The sequence below is a fragment of the Taeniopygia guttata genome, chromosome 4 (genome assembly GCF_048771995.1).
Source record: "Taeniopygia guttata chromosome 4, bTaeGut7.mat, whole genome shotgun sequence".
In the NCBI taxonomy this organism is placed as follows: domain Eukaryota; kingdom Metazoa; phylum Chordata; class Aves; order Passeriformes; family Estrildidae; genus Taeniopygia; species Taeniopygia guttata.
Genome location: NC_133028.1, coordinates 1,792,799 through 1,813,293, shown reverse-complemented (window position 1 = coordinate 1,813,293; position 20,495 = coordinate 1,792,799). Strand labels below are relative to the sequence as shown.

Sequence of the window (20,495 nt, the reverse complement as noted above, 5' to 3'; positions counted from 1 at the left end):
TGGATCCCCAGTGGATCCCAAATGTATCCCCAATGGGTTCCAAATGGAATGCATTTCCAATGCATTCCCAGCAGATCCCCAAGGGATCCCCAGTGGATCATCTGCAGATTCCAAATGGATTCCTAGCAGATTCCCAAAAGATCACCAGTGGTTTCCCAATGGGTTCCCAGTGGATCCCCATTGGATTTCCAATGCATTCCCAGTGGTTTCCCAATTGATCCCCAATGGAGTTTTACTGGATTCCCAGCAGATTCCCAATGGATCCCCAATGGGTTCCCAATGGATCCTCAATTCATTCCTCATGGATCCCCAGATTCCCAATGGACTCCCAGCATCTCCCCAATGGATCCCAAATGGATTCCCAATGGATCTCCAGTGTTTTCCCAATGGATCCCCAGTGGTTTCCCAAGGGATTCCCAATGGATCCCCATTATATTCCCAATGGATCCCCGGGATATTCCCAATGGATCCCCAGCGGATCCCCAGGACATTCCCAATGGATCCCCAGCGCGTCCCTTACTGTTGGCGCAGCCTGCGGCAGCTCTCGAGGTGTGCGGGGTTGTTCTGGTGCAGGATCCAATCCTGGGGGGAAAAGGAACATTGGGAAAAGCGGGATCAGGTGGAAAAGTCCGGGATCATCCCCATCCCTCGGGGCTGCATTTCCCAGCCCGTTTTTACCTCGGAAAAGTCAAATTTCCATGGAATTCAGGCAGGAGGTTAAAAGCCGATTATCAATGCTCCAGAGCAAAAACCTCAATTAAATCAATTAACTCAATGAATTGATTAAATTAATTAATTCAACCCATTAATTAAATCAATTAATTCATCAATTAACCCACCCCCACGCTGGGGATGGCAGCAGCACGTGGATCACCACAGGCTGCTCCAAAAAAATCAGAATGAAAGGGAAGAAATCCACGATTTGCTGTCACATCCGTGAGCAATTCCAGCTCCCTCCAAATGTGCCATCTTCACATCCAATCTCATTCCCAGCCCGGAATTTCCGTGCCTGGAGCTCTGGGAATCTTCACTTCCCATCATGTCACAGCTCAAAGGTCGCTCCAGAGCCTCGGGATGTTTTTCACACTCGTTTATCGTTTAAAAAATCTGATAAAAACAGGATTTAATGCCACATAAAAACCCCTAAATTCGGGTTTAACAGGGAGCTGGGAAAAAAAAGGAGGCAGGAAAACTCTGGAAATTCTTGGAAACTCTGGAATTCTTCAAAGTGGAACATCACCAATGATAATTATTAAATATCCTTGGGGAAAAACAAAAAATCAACTTCTGGCTGCTCTTACAGCATGAAATCCAACCAAATATGGAATAATTATAATTAAATAATGGACCTGAAGAACCAGGATGATGGAATAATTCCCATGAGGATAAAGCAGCAATTTCAGCATTCCAAGCTGCTTTTCCCTAATTCCAGGCTATCCCTAAGCAATCCCATTCCCAAGGATCTGGATTTTTCCAGGTTTGAATTTAACCAGGATAAACCAAAGCTGTTCCTCAAGGAAAATCTGGTGTGAATGAAGAGGGAATTTGGCTCCTAGAATTCCAAATCCATGGTGCCAGAGGGAATTTGGCTCCCAGAATTCCAATTCCATGGTGCAAAGGAGGGGTTTTGGCTCCCAAATCCTTCCAGCTGCTGATCCAAGACTTTTGGGCATCTCCTTCCCCTTGCCAGGTCCTCACCAGCCAAAAACATCTGGATTTATGGATTTTCCTCCTTTTTGTCTCATTCCTGGATTTTCCCACTCTTTGGGAATATTCCACCGGCCACAGAATCCAAACCCTGCTGGATTTATGGATTTTTCTCCTTTTTGTCTCATTCCTGGCCCTTCCCACTCTTTGGGAATATTCCACTGCCCATGGAATCATCATGGAATGGCTGGGTAGGAAGGGAACCTAAAGATCATCCCAAGTTGCTCCAAGCCCCATCCAACCTGGATTTGGACATTCCAGGGATGGAGCAGCCATGATTTTTCCAGGGATCCAAAGAAATCCTTCCCTTAAAAGTACAGGATCCCTTCCCATCAAATCTCAGTGAGAGGAAAAATTCCATCCAAACTCCTCCATTCCCACCTTCCCTAATTCCATCCCCACCCTCCTCTCACTCATGGATCACCACCAAGAAATCCTGGAAGCAGAAGGTGATGGAGCAAAGTGTCCAATAAAGGAATTCCAAGTGCAAATCTTCATGGAAAACTGAAAAGTCCAAGGATTTCCCAGATTCGAGGTCCAAGGAGGCGTCACCCCCAACTTTGAATGGATTTAGGGAATAAAACTGGATAAAAATAAGGATCAATCCCATCCCTCGTGCTGGGAATGCTTCAAATCCACTTCATTCCAGATGTGATGGGAGTGAGGATGAAGGAATCGTTGTTACTCCAAGAAATCTGCTCCATCCAAGAGGTGAAGTGTTTGGAGAAGGAGGAATCCCACAAATTCCGCTTTGTTATTCCAACAGGACGCGATTCTGAGCGGAAAACGAAACTGCTCCATAGAATATCCATAAAATTCTTTGAGATTTTGAGGATTTGGGAAATTAGAATTAAAAGGGAACAGCAGGGGGCCAGATTCCGCCCACCCCAGAGCAGAACTGCGAATTTTGCCTAAAAAAAGATCCAGGACACAAAGATTTTTGGGAATACCTAGCCCAAGCATCAATTTTTGCCTCAAATTCTGATTTTAATGCCCAAAAATCCACCTTGGTGTGGTTGCACCTCCTTAGAGCCAACCCTGAGGATCCCACAGGAACGTTCCTGAAGATCAGAGTCCAACCTCTCACCACATCCCTTCCTGCCCAAAATCAAAATGAGGCCAAATCCATCAAATTCTGGTGCTGCCCCAACCCCACCTTCCACGGAAATCTCCACAAATTTCCACCATTTTTTCCATAAATTCCCAACATTTTGGACCTGCCTGCTTGAAACATGAAGACGATCCATTTTCCATAAAAAATTCTGGATGCAGGTGGGAAATACCAAAACTGTAGCTTCTGAACCAAAAAAAAAAAACAAAAAAACAACCAAAAACCAAAACATTAAAATGTATCACAAATGTGTAAAAAAAAACACCCAGGAGGATTTTTTTCCAGGGAAAATTCAGCTTCCAGAGTTTTGGCATGACTAATGATGTTTGGATGAATATTCCATATCCAGGTGGGAACCTCTGGGTTTCATAATCCAATGGCTGATTCAATTCTCTTCCCATAGGCAATGCGGCGTGGTCGGATCCAAAATGAGTTAATCCAAGAAGAGATTAAAAAAATCCATGGAAAAACCATGGAAAAATCCATGGAAAAAGGGTGCTCAGCACCAACAGCCTGAATTTGGAATCCATCACTGGAATTTTGTCTTCAGGGTCTTCAAACGTGGGATAGAAAATGTTTTCCTTGTTAGGCACCTTCATCTTCATCTGATGTCGGGTCTTGTTATCCCGGAATCCTGGAATGGTTTGGGTTGGAAGGGACCTTAAATCCCACCCCATTCCCACCACCTTCCCTAATCCCAGGTGGATCCAAATCCATCCAACCTGGCCTTAAGAACTCCAGGGATCCAGGGGCAGCCACAGCTTCTCTGGGAATTCCAGCCCAGCCCCTCCCCACCCTCCCAGCCAGCAATTCCTTGCCAAGATCCCAGCCCAATCTCCCCTTTCCCAGTGGGAGCCATTCCCTGGCTCCTGTCCCTCTGTCCTTGTCCCCAGTTCCTCTCCAGCTCTCCTGGATCCCCTTCAGGGACTCTGAGCATTCCCTGGAATTTTCCCTTCTCCAGGAGAACATTCCCACTTTTCCCAACCTGGCTCCAGAGCAGCTCCATGGCCACCTCTGGATTTGCTCCAGCAGCTCCAGGTCCTCCTGACGTTGCCCCAAAGCTCTGCAGGTGGGGTCTCACCTGGGCAGAATTCCCACCTTTCCTGCTGCCCACACTGTGGGATCAGCCCAGGGCACAGGGATCCGTCAGGGACGTTCGGAGCTTCCCATCCATGACACCCCAAATCCTTCTCCCAGGGCTGCTCCAATCGTTCTCTTCCCATCTCGGATCTGCGCCGGGATTGTCCTGCCCAGGAGCTCCTGCCCTCGCTGAGCCTCACGATGTTGGGATGGTCCCACCTCTCCAGGTGTGATCCCAGTGCAGAGCTCGGTGTCACCTTCACCGTGCCAAGGGTGACCGATCCCGGTGTCCATGTCACCGATGGAGACGTTGAACGGCGCCGATCCCAATCCCAGGGCAGCTGGTCCCACCTGGGCACGGAGCTGGTGACAACTCCAGGTGCCACCATCCAGTCCCGAGCGCTCCATCCATGAAATCCATTTCTCCAGGCCAGGGACAGCGAGGCTACGTGGGACAGCATCAAATGTCTGAAATCCTTGGGAATCACCAGATCTGGTGGCTCTTCCAACCTGAGGTCCCATCCAGCTCTCCCACAACGGGACAGGGAATGGTTGGGAAGACAAACCTGGAATGTCCAAGTCATCTCCAACCTCCCAAAACTGACCGGATTCGCCGAACTGCAGAGCTGGAACTGAGAGGAATTCGTCGATCTCTGCAATTCATGGATGCACCAGCTGGACATTTCTCCATCCAAGTTTTATTTCTGGGATAAAAGCTCCCGAACTCTTGTGGGTTCTTCTGCACCTGGGAGGTCTCCTGTGTCCCTGGGAGACAAACACCCAACGCTTCCCAAAGGAAGCGAATCTGGGCCAGAGCTGAAGGACAGGGAGCAGATTTGGGAGGCTGCAGTAGGATCAGCATTCCTGGGAACACATCCCACCGCAGTGCCACTGGGACAAGATCTCACCACCTTCAGTCCACCCCAAAACCCTCAGCCAGAGCTAATTTGTCAACAGATTTTTAGTGACATTTCCCTCCTTAAATGAGAGAAGAATTCCCATCTAAATTAATTCCTTTTTCCAAAATAGTTTTTTTCCTTTGTTAACACCCCCCGACTTTTGTTTTCCTGTTCAATTTTACCCATTTTTATTTTAAATCATCCTTCCCACTTCCAGTTGCCCATCTCCATGACCCTCAGCGCTTCTTGGGGGAAAGGGTTTGGGAATTTCTGTTTGGTTTTCCCTAACAAAGCCGTCCCCATTTTCAGCCAGATTTTTAATTCATAGCAAACAGAGCCTAAAATCTCCAGGATTTTGCCAAATTACAAAAATCCCTCCCCCACGTCCTCTCCACACTTTGCAATTCAAACACATTAAATAATTATTAATTAATTACTCTGTTTGTTTTTCATATCACGTTCTCCCACATTTCTGACACCTCAAACCTTGGGCTTTTCCAAGAAAACCCACAACTTCCAAAACATTTTTTATCTCCCAATATCCACCATTTTCTCCCTTTATTTTTTCCTTCAAAGCTGGAACTGTGATTTCCTCCAAGGCCGAAAGCCCAGCAGGATGAATGGACGCATTTTCCGCGTCGCCCCGAGCCATCCTCTGGAATATTCAGCGTTGTCACACACAGAGCTGATTTGGAAGATGAAATTTCAGGTTCTAAATGGGCTCTCTTGTTTTCAGGCAGAGTTTTGGAGGAGGAGGAGGGGAGGGAATGAACACACAGACATCTCAGCCACCCCCAGACATGATTTGAGTCCCCCACACACGATATTAATATTTCACTCTGCTGCTTGAGGTTTTGTTGTTTGAAACCCGCTGCAAAGACAGAAATCACTTCAACACTAAAGAAAATAAAAATCAACACATAAAGCAACTCTGAAATGCAACTGGGAGCAGAACACGCCGTTACAATCATTTCTAGCACCATTCCCAACACTCAAACTTGGCGACCAGCATCCCAATCCACAGAATTCCCAGGGAAAACAATCAGCGGCAGGAAAAGGTGCCGAGTACACACGTTTAGGGAATAATCTGGGAAAGCCACTCACCTTCATATGAGTGCATTCAAGGTTACACAGAGAACACAAATGTGGGAATATTCGCGGCGACGTGGCATAGTAGTCGTTCATCATGGACGGGGTGGGCAGGCGTTTGCTCTTCTGGTCCGGGAACACGGGCAGCCAGGACGCCTTCACCACCCCGAACGGGGATTTGATGGGCTCCTGTGCCGGCGGGTGGAAGGGTTTGTGGAAGGGTTTGTGTCCCGCCGAGGCCCCGCCGGAGGTGCCGGGCGCGGGATGGGCGCCGCCGGTGTCGCGCTGCTTCTGCTCGTGTTGGCTGATGGCGGCCAGGAGCCCGGCCGAGAAGGGCGGCGGCGTCAAGGCGGGCAACACGTGCTGGGACACGGGCGGCTGGACCAGCGGCGGTATCACCGGGGGCAGCATGGGCTGCGGCAGCGGCGTGGGCAGCAGCGCCGGCAGGATGGGCGGCAGCACCGGCGGCACGGGCGGCTGGGACACCGGCTTCACCACCGGCAGCGCGGCGGGCACGGCGCTGCACAGCACCTGCACCTTGGCCGGCGGCTCGGCTGGGAAAAACGTCGGAGCGGGCGAGGAGTCGGTGGGGAAGGCCGGCAGCTTGATGAGGTCTTCGGCCGGGAACACGGGGTTGCACGGCACGTTGGGCGGCGGGACGGCCACCGGCACGCTCTGCTCCCGCTGGAATTCTTCCCGGTTCTCCGCGCTCAAACTTTCAGGAGTGTAGACGCGCGCTTCCAGCGGCTCCTCGGGCAGCGCCTCAGGGGTGTAGGTGCGGATCTCCAGCGGGTCTTCGGTGTAGCCGTACTTGCTGGCGTGGCCGTAGTCGATCACTTTGCCCTTGACGGCGGCGCCGCTGCTCTCGCCCGCCGGCTCCTCCGCCCGGCTGGGAGCGTGCAGGCCGGGCACGGCGTGGCCCATCTTCCGCATGCGGATCTCCCGCAGGATCCGCGGCATGTTCTCGGGCGTCAGCTGGTCATCGGGGTAGCGGCTCAGCTCCTCCAGGTCTTCGTTGGACAGCCCGAAGCTCGCTAAAATGCTGGAGGCGCTTTCGGGCGTGTAGCGGTTCTGGGGGTTGGAACTCTGCTCCAAAAGCGGCACCGGGCCGGGCGGCTTCGGCCCGGCGGTGCCAGCGGGGCAGTGGCCGCCATCCCAGCGAGTGGCACGGAGGTCTCCCTTCTGCTCCTGGTGCAGGCCGGTCTTCTCCTTGACTTTCCTGGGATCGGCCCTGTGCAGCGTGACGCGGACGTTGATCCTCTGCGAACCCGTCCATTGCAGCGCGTCCTGCCCCGATAATCTTTGGGGCGCTCCTTGGGGCGTCGCGGGCGCGGCTTTCCTGGGCGGCCCCGCCGCGCCTCCGGCCCTGAAAGCTGCCGGGGGTTTGGTGCCTGACGGGTTGGGTCCTCTGGGCCTCGGGGGCAAGGTTCCTCTGGGGCTAAACATTGCGTCTTTCAGCAATGCCTGGCGGGCGCCAGCATGGGGAGGTGCCCGCCCGCCGCTGGCAGCCAAGTGCTGGAGAGCCAAGTGGGTCTTAATTTGGGCAAGCTGAAAAGGAGGAGGGCCCAACACAAGGGGGCTGGCAAGGCCAAGGTTCAGGGAATTCACAAGTGGTGCGAAACTTTCCAAGAACAACACAAAGCTGCAAGTTAAAAGACAAGGATTAGATGGGTCATCTTTGGCATCTGCTCACAGCAGCTTCTAGGACGGGGAGAAAAGCAACCCAAGGCACGGAAGCGGGATTTGTGCCAGAGTTTAAAGCACTCAAAATTCACAAAAATTTTCGCTGTTAAAATCTTAAATATAGAGAACACGTGATTAATCAATTAAATAGGTAATTAACAAGCTTAACCCAACAAGTTGGATGTCACAGGGAACACAACCAGTGGTGACACTTTCAACAACATTGCTTAAAACCTGGCATTTCACTTCTTTGTGACAACAGTTTGGGTTTAATTACAATTAATAACTCAATTAATAATTTCAGGAGCAGTAAGGCAAATAATGAAACCCCTCTGTCGGAAGGGTGACGAGGGATGAGTTGGAAGTGGAACCGTTTAGGTGGAGAACTCCAACCAGTTCCAACTGGGTGGAGCCGAGCCGAGGCCGGAGCAGTTTCCAGGAGGACACTCCCATGAGCGCTCTCATGGGTGAAGAGCAAACCCTGCAAGAATTCACAGGGTGGGACGAGGCTGGAATTCTGTGGGTAGAAAATATCCAATCTCTCCAAGAGCTTAAATGGAAAGGGTTTGAAACAGAGAGGAGTAAAATCGTACAGGAACAACAACAAAAAAATAGATCTCCACACAAAAAGCACCGTGGTCAAGGGAAGCAGGGCTTGGTTGGGGTGAAATCACAGAATTCTGTGCTGTGAGGGGGAAAAGAAGGTACAAATACAGGGAGAGGAAAATGAAACACCACAGAGTTCTGGAGAAAGAATCACACAGGGCTTAAAGCCCATCCCATTCCACCTCCTGCCGTTCCACACCTCCCGTTATCCCAGGGTGCTCCAAGCCCCGTCCAAGCAGGTCAGGGATGGAGACTGAGATCAGTAAAACATCAAAGAGCGGCAAAGTCCTTGTGCAGCTCCTCGGGACCGAGCGAGGACACCGGGAATTCTGGATTTAGAGCGAGGACAAAGCAGCAGCCACAACATCAGTGCATCCCCAGCTCCGTCCCCGTTCCCAACCCCAAATACGGCACTGCCGGAGCAGCAGCTGGAAAAACTCCCAACCCCGTCCCAGCCCAAACCAGGAAAACTCCAAACCCGGGAATTCCTCATTTCCCCCTTGTCCATCTGTTGGCTCCTGGAACTGGATTCTTCTTGCAGCCACACACGAGGTTTTCCAGGAGTTTTCCCGGCCGTTCCCAAAGTTCTGTGCCGACTTCCTGCGGCGCCGAGGTTCTTGTCTCACCATCGCCGATGCCGTCACGGGGTTTTGTTTTCCAAGCTGACTCCAGCTGAAGTTTTTCCACGAGCAGAGGTTCACACTGAGATCACAGCTCGAGGAATAAACCTTACAGGGAATGACCAAATACAGGTGCAGGAGAGGAGGATTTTCCAGCACAATTCCCGGAGTTTGTTCCCATCTGGGTGTGAGTTCTTTTGAGGAATCATTTACAAACTCCTCAGGCCCAGGAGAAACACGAATCCTATTAATCCTCTCCAAGCAAACAATAACCAGATTCCCACCAGTCAGCATTCCCAAAATTCCAGCCTCTCACCCAACATTCCTCCTCCCTCCATAAATTAGATTGGATTTCAACAGGAGCTGCATGTGAAGCCAAGTTTGTTCCAGAGGGTTTCCAAACAAATGTGAACCAACATTCCCCAAGCCACCTCCTGCCTTTCCATTTGTGTTTTCTCCAGAACTCCCAGCACTGGAGGACAAAAATTCCCTCTAAGCCCATCCCTGTGGGAAGCACTTGGAGAAGGAACACTGTCAAAGCCACCCTCACCAGGACAACCACAAATGGATCAGCAGAGGAAATCTGAAACACCACCAACCTTAATTCCACCGATCGGGAATCTCCCAAAGGAGACACAAAACCAGAATTCCCACAGGATGAGTTTTTACCTCTCCAGGTATTTCCAGGTGCTGCATCTCACGTGGACACCTGGGAGCAGGGAAGCTCCCGCAGCGGGATCAGGAATAACAACTCACCTCTGCAAACCCCAGCTCGTCAGCCTGGCCAGGGATGGGATCCAGGCTGGGAAAGACTTGGAGCAACCTGGTTTATGGAAAATGTCCCCATCCATGGCAGGGGGTGGCATTGGATGGGATTGGAGGTCCCTTCCCACCCAAAACAGTCCAGGATTCCAGGAAGGGCTGCGGACATGGAGCTCTTGAGTGACCTTTCCAAAGGAAATGCTGGAAATGCTTCTAAAGAAATGCCAAGATGGAGGAAACAATGTTCTGGAGATATCGGGGAGAGCCTCACCTTCCTCTTCCAGGCAGCTTTGTTTGGGAAGTGTTGGAGCCTGGGAAGCGCCGCTGCTGGGACAGGGACGCCACAGCAGGGACCAGGCTCCGAGCTGGGGCTGCGGCGACACCGAACGGAAATCGGGCGGAATCATGGAATGGTTTGGGTGGGAAAAGTGCTCAAATCCCACCCAATCCCACCCCAGATCAGGGATACTTCCACCACCCCAGGCTGCTCCAAGCCCCAACATCCAACCTGGCCTTGGGCACTCCAGGGATCCAGGGGCAGCCACAGCAAATCTGGGAATTCCAGCCCAGCCTCTCCCCACCCTCCCAGCCAGGAATTCCTTCCCAAGATCCCACCCAAATCTCCTTTTTCCCATTTGAAGCCATTCCCTGTGTCCTGTTCCTCCATCCCTCATGTCCCCAGTCCCTCTCCAGCTCTCCTGGAGCCACTTGAGGCCCTGGAAGGAGCTCTGAGCTCTCCCTGGAGCTTCCCCTTCTCCAGGAGAACATTCCCAGCTGACCCCTGGGAACGGCAATCCCAGAACTTCAGAGCACAACTCAAAAGCCGAACGACGCCTTCCTTGCTTTCCCTTCAACCTCCTCCCTCCATTTTTCCAGGCTTCCCAATTCGGATGGAGAAATGGAAAGTTCTGGATTTTAAGCCCTCCCTGATGTTTGCAGTGCCTGCACAAGGCTGCCCTGCAGAAAGAGACAGATCCAGAGCAAGAATCCCTGCACGGAGGAAAAGGGCAAGGAAACTGCAACAGCACAGAATCCTGGAATTATTCCAGCTGGAAAACGCCTTTGGGATCATCCACTTCAAGCTGTGCCCGATGCCCACCCTGGCACTCCGTGCCACATCCAGGAATTCCTTGGACACCTCCAGGAATGGGGATTCCAAACCTCCCTGGGTGCTTCCAAGGCTTGACCACCCTTTCCATGAGGAAATTCCTGATGGTGTCCAACCTGAGCCTCTTCCCTCTTTTCCTGTTATTCCCTGGGATCAGATCCCAAACCCTCCTCCCTGTCAGGGAGTTGTGGAGAACCACAAGGTTCCTCTGGAGCCTCTTTTTCTCCAGGAACCTCAGGAGAAGGCGGAAGCGAATTTCTCCCGTCACAGAGAAGGTTCATCCAAAAGGAAATTCCAAAAGGAGAATTTCCTGATTTCTCCCTATAAATAGCATGGAATTTTCTGGCTCTGTGCTAAGCCCAGAGCAGATAAACAAAGCTGGAAGCAAAGCTGCTGTGCCTTTCCAAGAGCTTTTCCAGAACTGACCACATTCCCACGGATCTGACCGTGTCCAGTCCCAAGACCTGCATCTCCTTTGGAGATTCCCTGCTCTTCCTTTGTTTGATGGCAAAATCTTGGAATATTTTGGAAAGTCCTGAATTTTCCTCCTCCTTCAACACCACAATGGCATCCAGAGGGTGCTGGAGAATTCCTCATCCACAGCAGCCCAGATGTTCTCTCATCAAGGTCAGGACTTGGATAGGGCATTCCCAGCCCTTTTCCTGCATTTGGGAATTCCTTCCCGTGATTCTGGGTGGCTCTGGGCACTTCACCACTTCACCACCATCTGGATCTCTGGGATTTTTGTCACCTCCAGACTTCCCCTTGCCAGCACAACCCCACCTGGAGGGGACATCCCGGTTCCAGCAGGAGCTCCTGGATTTCCCGGGTTATCCGTGGTGTCCATCCTTATTATCCCTCCATCCCGGGATCTTCCAGCTCCTCTGGCACGGCCCAAATCCAGAAGAGCACAACAGATCCAGGTGGTCTGGCATTCCAGGAGGTCTGGCATTCCAAGTTCTGCAATTCCAGCAGGATCACCTGCCCACTCAGGCAAAAATTCCCAAGATTTTAGAAGTGAAAGCAACTCCAAGCAAAATCCTCCCAGCTCCAGATCCAGCAGGATATCGACTGGGATCGGTGGATTTGGAATTCCAAGAGCCAGGATCACTGGGAACGTTCCAGCCACACCAGGACATACAAGGGATCAGGATGTGGCCTGGAGGATGAGGAGGAAGAGGAAGGCAGAATGGGAATGGTCCTGGAGCACCTGGATAATGGGAAGAGGACAAATCCCAGCCCAGAAATTTGGATTTCCCAAGAAAAAGAGAACAGCAAGAGGCTGAGCTGGAATTGTAAAGGCTGAATGAAAGCAGATCCTAAAAAAAGGACCAGGATGGGAAAGGAAACACTTGATTAAGAAAATTCCTGGGATGAGATAAAACCATGGAGGAAAAAGGGACCCAAAACCCAAACAAAATTATTCCTCCTGAAAGCCAAACTCCCATTTTCCCACTCCTCCATCCCAGTTTTCCTATGGAAAACGACACTTTGGAATATCCCTTCAGCCACTCCCAGCCAATTTCCAGCTAAACTCAGCTCCCAAATCCCAAACAAAACTGCCAGCAAAAGTGAATTCCATCCCTACCTGAGCAAAACATCAACACCAGCATGGAATCTACTGGAATATTCCCAAATTTCTGCCCCATCCCAGCCTTTGGGACAGGAGGTTTTTATCCAGAACCAAAAAAAGAAAAAAAAAACCAAAACCAGGACACGCCTTTCAGCCAGGAATTCCTGAAACAGGACCAAAATTGGGTATTTTAACACCAGGAATCTTCCTCAAATTCCACTTTCAGAGCAGCATGAAGTTTGATAAATCTGTTTAAACACAGGCAACAAGTCCCTGACACCATCACCGACATTCCTGCCTAAAATTCCCCCCAAAAAAGCCCAAATTCCATGCAGAATATTTAACTGATGGCAAGGACGTAGGAAAATAGGTTTTATTTACCTCCAAAAGTGAAAGATAAAAGGGAAATACCCGGATGAGCTCCTTGTCTGGCAGCAAAAACAATCCCAAAAATTGGGGAAGGAGAAAGAAGGAAGAGAAGGAATCCAGGCTTTGGAAGCCTTTGGAAAACCCCACCTTTGGATAAATATTCTCAATTTCAGCAGAATTTGGGGAAGAAGAGGCTGAGCTTGTCCCTTCTATCCCCACACCCCAGGGGCAGATTTAAACAAGGAAAAAGAAATTAAAAATGAAATTCAGGATACTCCTTTTCCTTGGAGAATGTCTTATCCCAAAGAAAATCATGAGCTCATGTCAGATCCACCCTCTCCGATCTTCCCAGCAGCTGATTTAAGGTTTTAGATGTCCGGGAAAGCAGAGAAAGAAGCAAAAAACCCCAAACCCACAACATTTAAACATCAATTCTGGGCTGGAATGAGATTTGGGGGGGTTGGTTTGGATTCTGAGTAAAAAAAACTAAACTCTTAGAGTTTACCCTATAAAGAGATTTTTAAAAAAATTAAAGTAACAACGTTCATTGCATTTCTGGTTTCAAATAACACGAAAAATATCCAAGGAGCCCATGCTTAAATTGCATTTTAAAAAAGGTTAAATCCCCCAAAAGAGGAAGTTCCTGCAAACCACGTGATGCTACAGAGCTACAACACTCGGCCTTCCCTAAAAATTATTTTTCTTCGGGTATTTTACCCAATTCTGCTCAATTATTCGCGTTTTAAAACACGAAAAAAAAAAAAAAAAAAAAGAGGGGAAATCCACTTTTTTAGCCCCCAACCACGAGGAGGTGCCTGAGGTCACGTCCAGGTGCTGAGGTGCAAACCCAACCTGGCATTGCTCTATTTAGAATCAATTTTAATTTAACCCAAAACCACAACTCCCAACACCCATATCCCAACCTTTTTAAGGTAAAAATATTGAATTTGTGGATTTAGAGGCTTGAATGAGGATTAAATGAAGGCTTTGAGTGTTGTTTGACGTACAGGGAAATGGAAGGAGGACCAGGGTTGAAACAGCGTAAAGCCGGGATTGAAATATCTAAAATATCTAAAAAAAACATATTTAGATCCGAGTATAAAATGTATATAAAATGTATATAAAATGTGTATTAAATGTGTATAAAATACGTATAAAATGCGTATAAAATGCGGCCAATCCCTTGCTGGGCTGCGCTGCAGCTCGCTGCTTAAGGGGCGGCTTTATCCGCGTGCCGAAAAAAAAAGAATCACAGATTAACGACAAAAGGGACAACAAAAGAAAGGAATAAAGGAGAAAGGATTAAAAAAATTAATAATAAATCCCCACAGCCCCAAGGTCCTCATGAGGGCCCCTCACATTCCCCCCCCCCCCACCGCCGCCATTACACGCGTCCCCCTCGGGGGGGAGGGGGGGGGGGCGGCCGCCGCTCGCCTCCTACCTCGGCACCGCCGCTTTCCCCGCGTCCCCCGCCGCCGGGACAGCCGGGATGAAGCCCTAAAAGCGGGGAGAGAACCCTAAAAGCGGGGGAAAAAAACCCTAAAAGCGGGGAAAGCGCCCCAAAAGCAGCGGGGGGAGAGCGCCGGGACCGGCGGGCACGGAAGGACGCTGGGCGCTCTGCGCATGCGCGGGGGCAGCGGCAGCGCGGGTTATGGCGCGCGCGGCCGTGTGCAAAGCGAAGCCCCGCCCCCCGCGCCCCCCCCGCTATAAAAGGGCGGCGGCAGCGCGCGCTGCCTCAGAGCGGCGCTGGCGTCCGTGGGGTTCGCTTCTCCGCTTTCGGCCTTTTATTGCCGTTTTTGCCGCTTCTGTGGTTGTTTTTTTTTGTAAATAAGAACAATGTTATTTTAGGGCAGCGTGTTCTGCCCTCAGTTATCGAGCCTGCTCCTTGCGGTGCCCTCGTTGCGTTGCTGTGTGTAGCACAGCGCTTCCCGCCCTGCTGCCGTGAGGGACCGGCAGCTGATTAATTAATTAACACTTAAAATCTTCATTTCATCCTTATTCAGGCATTCAATCCATAAATTCAGCGTTTTTACGTGGAAAAAAAAATGGGATCTGGCTGTTGGGAATTGTTGGTTTGGGTTAAAATTGGGTTTAAATAGAGCAATTCCAGCCTGAGGTTGGGTTTGCAGCTCGGCCTCCCTCAGCAGCCACGTGGATTTATTCCAAATTTCTCTTCAAGGTGTTCTGGGCCCTATGGAGAGACAATTTCCCAAGTAATTCCAGAAAAAAAACCCAAAACATTACATATCTGAGGCGCTGACATCCATGAGGATTCTTGGGATGGATTTTCCATCCTTGGAACGACCAAGGAAAGGAATTGGAGCGACCTGAGATAGTGGGAATTGTCCCTGTCCGTGGATGGGGTGGAATTGTTGGGATTTAAAATCCTTTCCAAACTATTCCAGGATTCTGGAGCCAGGCTGGGAAAACTGGGAATGTTCCCCTGGAGAAGGGAAAAATTCCAGGGAATGCTCAGAGTGCCTGAAGTTCCCCTTGAAGTTCCCCTGAAATTCCCTTGAAATTCCCTTAAAATCCTTTGAAGTTCCCTTGAAGTTCCCTTGAAGTTCCCTTGAAGTTCCCTTGAAGTTCCCTTGAAATTCCCTTGAAATCCCCCTTGAAATTCCCTTGAAGTTCCCTTGAAATCCCCTAAAAATCCCCCTTGAAATTCCCTTAAAATTCCCTTGAAGTTCCCTTAAAATTCCCTTGAAGTTCCCTTGAAATTCCCTTAAAATTCCCTTGAAATTTCCTTAAAATGCTGTTAAAATCCCCTTGAAATTTCCCTTGAAGTTCCCTTGAAATTTCCTTAAAATCCCCTTGAAATTTCATCAAAATCGCCTTGAAATTTCCTTAAAATTCCCTTGAAATTCCCCTTGAAGTTCCCTTGAAATTTCCTTAAAATCCCCTTGAAATCCCCTTGAAATCCCCTTGAAGTTCCCTTGAAATTTCCTTGAAGTTCCCTTGAAATTTCCTTAAAATTCCCTTGAAATTCCCTTAAAATTCCCATGAAATCCCCTAGAAATTTCCTTAAAATTCCCTTGAAATTCCCCAAATCCCACAGCAGGGATGGCACCGGCCTTGCCCCATCCCACACCCCTTTTCCAGGGAATTCTGAGGGAATTTTGGAGCTCCTGGAAGGTGGAATTTTGGGTTCCCACAGCCCAGTGGGGCTGGATTTTCCCAAAAAAGGGAGAATCCCAAAATTCCTACATCCAATTCCCAGCTGAATTTGGGGGTGAGGAGAAGATTTTGGGGGTGCAGCCACAAAAAAGGGGAAATTTGGGGGATGAGGAGGAGATTTTGGGGTGCAGCCAATAAAAAAAAGGGATTTTGTGGGGTGAGGATAATTTTTGGGATCCAGCCAGAAAATGAAAATATTTGGGGGTGAGGAGAAGATTTTGGGGGTGCAGCCAAATAATGTGGAAATCTGGGGGGTGAGGAGATTTTGGGGGTGCAGCCAGCAAAAAAAAGAGGGATTTTTTGGGGTTGAGAAGATTTTGGGGGTGCAGCCACAAAAGGAGGAAATTTGGGGGGTGAGGAGAAGATTTTGGGGTGCAGCCACAAAAAAATGGGATTTTGTGGGGTGAGGATAATTTTGGGGATCCAGCCAGAAAATGAAAATATTTGGGGGATGATGAGAAGATTTTGGGGGTGCAGCCAGCAAAAAAAGGGGATTTTTGGGGTTGAGAAGATTTTGGGGTGCAACCAGCAAAAAAAAAGGGATTTTGGGGGGTTGGGCTGGGAATTTGGGAATTCTCCGCCTGGAAAAGCTTTTCCAGCCCCGCCGGGCGGGTCCCCGTCCCTGGGGCTCGGTGGCACTTGGGGACACGCGGTGGCCTCGGGGTAATGGTGGCGCTGGAGGCTCTGGCAGCTGCTGGCCCCAATTAAGAAGTCATTAAGTAATTAAGTCATTAAGTCATTATTGACTCCTCAGGTGGCTCCGGGGGTCGCGGCGCTCTCAGCGATGTCCCCAAGGTGTGACAGCAGATGGGGACACCGCCCCGAGGGGACAGCGCTGCGCGACAGCGGCGCCGGGGCGGGGACACAGAGGGGACACAGAGGGGACAGAGAGGGGACAGAGAGGGGACAGCCACCCCCATGTCACCGCTGGGGACACACAGAGGGGACAGCCATCCCCGAGTCACCGCTGGGGACACAGAGGGGACAGAGGACAGCCACCCCCGTGTCACTGCTGGGGACAGGGGACAGCCACCCCCGTGTCACTGCTGGGGACAGGACAGGGGACAGGGGACAGCCACCCCCGTGTCACCGCTGGGGACAGGGACAGGGGACAGCCACCCCCGTGTCGCCGCCGCTGGGGACAGAGCTGGGACAGCCAGCCTCGTGTCACCTCTGGGGACAGGACAGGGGACAGGGGACAGCCACCCCCGTGTCACCGCTGGGGACACAGAGGGGACAGCCACCCCCGTGTCACTGTTGGGGACACAAAGGGGACAGCACCCCCGTGTCCCTGTTGGGGACACAGAGGGGACACCAGCCCCGTGTCCCTGTTGGGGACACCGGCCGCTGTCGCTGTCCCCGTGGCCGTGCCCACGTGCGGTGCCAGCCCAGCCGCCGGGTGACATTTGTGTGACATTCCTGTCACCGCCGGCCGCGTGCCCGTGCGACACTCCTGGCCCGGCTCGGTGGCCCTCGGTGACCTCGGTCCCCTCCTGTCCCCCCCTGTCCCCCTCCTGTCCCCCCCTGTCCCCTCCTGTCCCCTCCTGTCCCCTCCTGTCCCCCCACACCCCACAGGACATTTGTCCCCAAGTGCCACCGCAGCCCCCCCGGAGTGTCCCCAGCCCCCTGTCACCCCGAGGTGCCACCCCCTTGTCCCCTCAGCGTCCCCCGCGCTATTTCTGTCCCTTGCGGTGACACCGCTGTCCCCAACCATACAAGGAGCCCGCGGGTGCCTCGGGGGGGGGGGGGGTGGCACTTTGTCCCCGAGGTGTCGCCTTCTGGGTGGCCCGGTGCCGGTGACACGGGGATTGTCACCTGCTGCTGCCTGGGGACACTTTGTGGTGTTTGTCCCCGCGGTTTGGGATTAGCGCCGGCTGAGGGCGCGGGGACAGAAACGGCCCTTGGGGACACTGCTGGGGACACTGCTGGGGACACCGCTGGCCTTGGGGATAGTACTGGGGACACCACTGGCCTTGGGGACATTGCTGGGGACACTGCTGGCCTTGGGGACACTGCTGGGGACACTGCTGGCCTTGGGGACACTGCTGGCCTTGGGGACACTGCTGGGGACAGTGCTGGCCTTGGGGACAGAAACGGCCCTTGGGGACACTGCTGGGGACACTGCTGGGGACAGTGCTGGCCTTGGGGACAGTGCTGGGGACACTGCTGGGGACACCGCTGGCCTTGGGGACAGAAATGGCCCTTGGGGACATTGCTGGGGACACTGCTGGCCTTGGGGACAGAAATGGCCCTTGGGGACACTGCTGGGGACACTGCTGGCCCTTGGGGACACTCAGCCCTTGGGGACACTGCTGGGGACACTGCTGGCCCTTGGGGACAGTGCTGGCCTTGGGGACACTGCTGGGGCCACTGCTGGGGACAAAGCTGGGGACACTGCTGGCCCTTGGGGACATTGCTGGGGACAGTGCTGGCCTTGGGGACAGAAATGGCCCTTGGGGACACTGCTGGGGACACTGCTGGGGACAGTGCTGGGGACACTGCTGGCCTTGGGGACACTGCTGGGGACAGTGCTGGCCTTGGGGACACCGCTGGCCATGGGGACACCGCTGGGGACACCGCTGGCCTTGGGGACAGAAATGGCCCTTGGGGACAGTGCTGGGGACACCGCTGGCCTTGGGGACACTCCTGGCCTTGGGGACACCGCCCTCCCTCCGCCCCCCCCTTTGTCCCCAAGCCCCGGCGGGATTGTCCCCACCCAGCGGGGACACGGGGACATCCCGCCCCACACTGGGGGGGCCGGACCCCGCACGTGGGGAGGGGACAAACCCCCAAAGCTCCTCGGGGTGACCTCAAAAATGCGCCCGGAGCCCCAAAAGCGATCCCTGAACCCCAAAACTGCGCACGGGGCCCCAAAACCGATCCCCGCACCCCAAAACTGATCCCCGCACCCCAAAACTGAGCCCGGATTCCCAAAACCGATCCCCGCACCCCAAAACTGAGCACGGGGCCCCAAAACCGATCCTCGCACCCCATAACCGATCCCCGCACCCCAAAACTGAGCACGGGGCCCCAAAACCGATCCCCGCACCCCAAAACTGCGCACGGGGCCCCAAAACTGCGCCCGGAGCCCCAAAACCGATCCCCGCACCCCAAAACTGATCCCCGCACCCCAAAAGTGCTCCCTGCACCCCAAAACTGCCCATGGGGTGTCCAGGGAGTCCAGGAGACCCCAAAACTGCGCCCCCCACCCCAAAACCGCTCCCCGCACCCCAAAAACCCCAGCCCGCAGCAGGAACGGTTTTGGGGTCACCCCAGAGCCGGGGGGACATTTTGGCTCCCCCTTTTTCCCATGGGGTCCTCCCGGGATCCCCAAAATTCGGGGGTTCCCAAAATCGGGATTCACAAAATTGGGATCCTCAAAATTCGGGGTTCCCCAAAATCCGGGTTCCCGAAGTCTGGAATCCTCAAAATTCGGGGTTCCGAAAATCCGGGGATCCCCAAAATTCGGGGTTCCCCAAAACCCGGAATTCCCAAAATTCGGGGTTCCCCAAAAATTCGGGAATCCCCAAAATCGGGATTCCCAAAATTCGGGGTTCCCCAAAAATAATATTCTCAAAATTCGGGGTTCCCCAGAATCGGGATTCCCAAAATTCGGGGTTCCCAAAATTCGGGAATCCCCAAAATCGGGTTTCCCTAAATCTGGAATCCTCAAAATTCAGAATTCCCAAAAATCCGGGATCCCCAAAATCGGGTTTCCCAAAATTCGGGGTTCCCAAAATCCACGGATCCTCAAAATTCGGAAACCCCCAAAATTCAGAATTCCCAAAATCTGGGATTCCCAAACTCGGGATTCCCAAAATTCAGAATTCCCAAAATTCGGGGTTCCCAAAATCCGGGGATCCCCAAAATTCAGAATTCCCAAAATCCGGGATCCCCAAAATTGGGATCCTTAAAATTCGGGGATCCCCAAAATCCGGGGTTCCCAAAATCCACGGATCCTCAAAATTCGGAAATCCCCAAAATTCAGAATTCCCAAAATCCGGGATCCCCAAAATTAGGATCCTCAAAATTCGGGGTTCCCCAAAATCCGGAATTCCCAAAATCTGGAATCCTCAAAATTCAGAATTCCCAAACTCGGGATTCCCTAAATTCGGGATCCCCAAAATTCAGAATTCCCAAAATTCGGGGTTCCCCAAAATTCAGAAATCCCCAAAATTCAGAATTCCCAAAACCCGGGACCGCCTGAGACTGCCAAAGCCCCAAACCCGCCCCAAACCCGCCCCAAACCGCGCGGGGAGAATTTGGGGACCCCCCAGAGGAGGAAATTGGGGTTCACTCACCGTCCCAGGGGGTCGGGGGGGGTCGGGGGGGGACCCCGAATTTTGGGGGGCGCGGAGGAGGCGCCGCCTCCCCCCGGCATGGCGGGATCGGGGTCGGGATTTTGGGATCGCGCTTTTGGGATCGCGCTTTTGGGATCGTCACCGCGGGGGGGCGGCGCTGGGACACCCGAGGGGGGGATTTTGGGGAGGGGACACCCCCAAAATTGGGTCTCGTGGTTATTGGGGTGCGGAGTTGGGGGAATCCCCCCCCCCCGGGTCACCCCAAAAGTGCGAGACCCCCAAAAAACAACTTTAGGGGCGCTCCCCGTTGTGGGGTTTAGGGGGGGCACTTGGAGGTGGCAGCAAAATTTGGGGTCCCCCCTCCCCTGGTGCTCTGCTCAATTTGGGGTGCGGGGAAACCCCCCGAGTTC

At 52.4% G+C, this 20,495-nt stretch overlaps 1 protein-coding gene and 1 long non-coding RNA gene across 7 annotated transcripts in view; both read right to left on the bottom strand.

The window, feature by feature from the left end:
• The window catches only part of ZNF638 (zinc finger protein 638), a 54,965-nt gene extending 40,782 nt beyond the window's left edge, over window positions 1-14,183 (bottom strand). For 5 of the 6 annotated variants that reach the window (XM_072927838.1, XM_072927840.1, XM_072927841.1 and 2 more), the window contains exons 1-3: window positions 14,049-14,183; window positions 5,902-7,528; window positions 521-582 (exon numbers count right to left, since the gene is read on the bottom strand). In XM_072927838.1, the coding sequence (XP_072783939.1) occupies window positions 521-582; window positions 5,902-7,332 (1,493 nt within the window). In that variant the 5' untranslated portion in view covers window positions 7,333-7,528; window positions 14,049-14,183. Of the gene's footprint in view, window positions 1-520; window positions 583-5,901; window positions 10,051-14,048 lie in introns of those variants that run through there. The other variant, XM_072927839.1, reaches the window with a different exon arrangement.
• A 235-nt stretch (window positions 14,184-14,418) lies between these two features.
• LOC140683887 (uncharacterized) lies at window positions 14,419-20,213 on the bottom strand. The gene is made up of 2 exons (XR_012055477.1): window positions 20,086-20,213; window positions 14,419-14,798 (listed from the first exon to the last, which is right to left on the bottom strand). It is a non-coding gene; the product is annotated as an uncharacterized lncRNA (long non-coding RNA).
• Window positions 20,214-20,495: the final 282 nt, after the last annotated feature.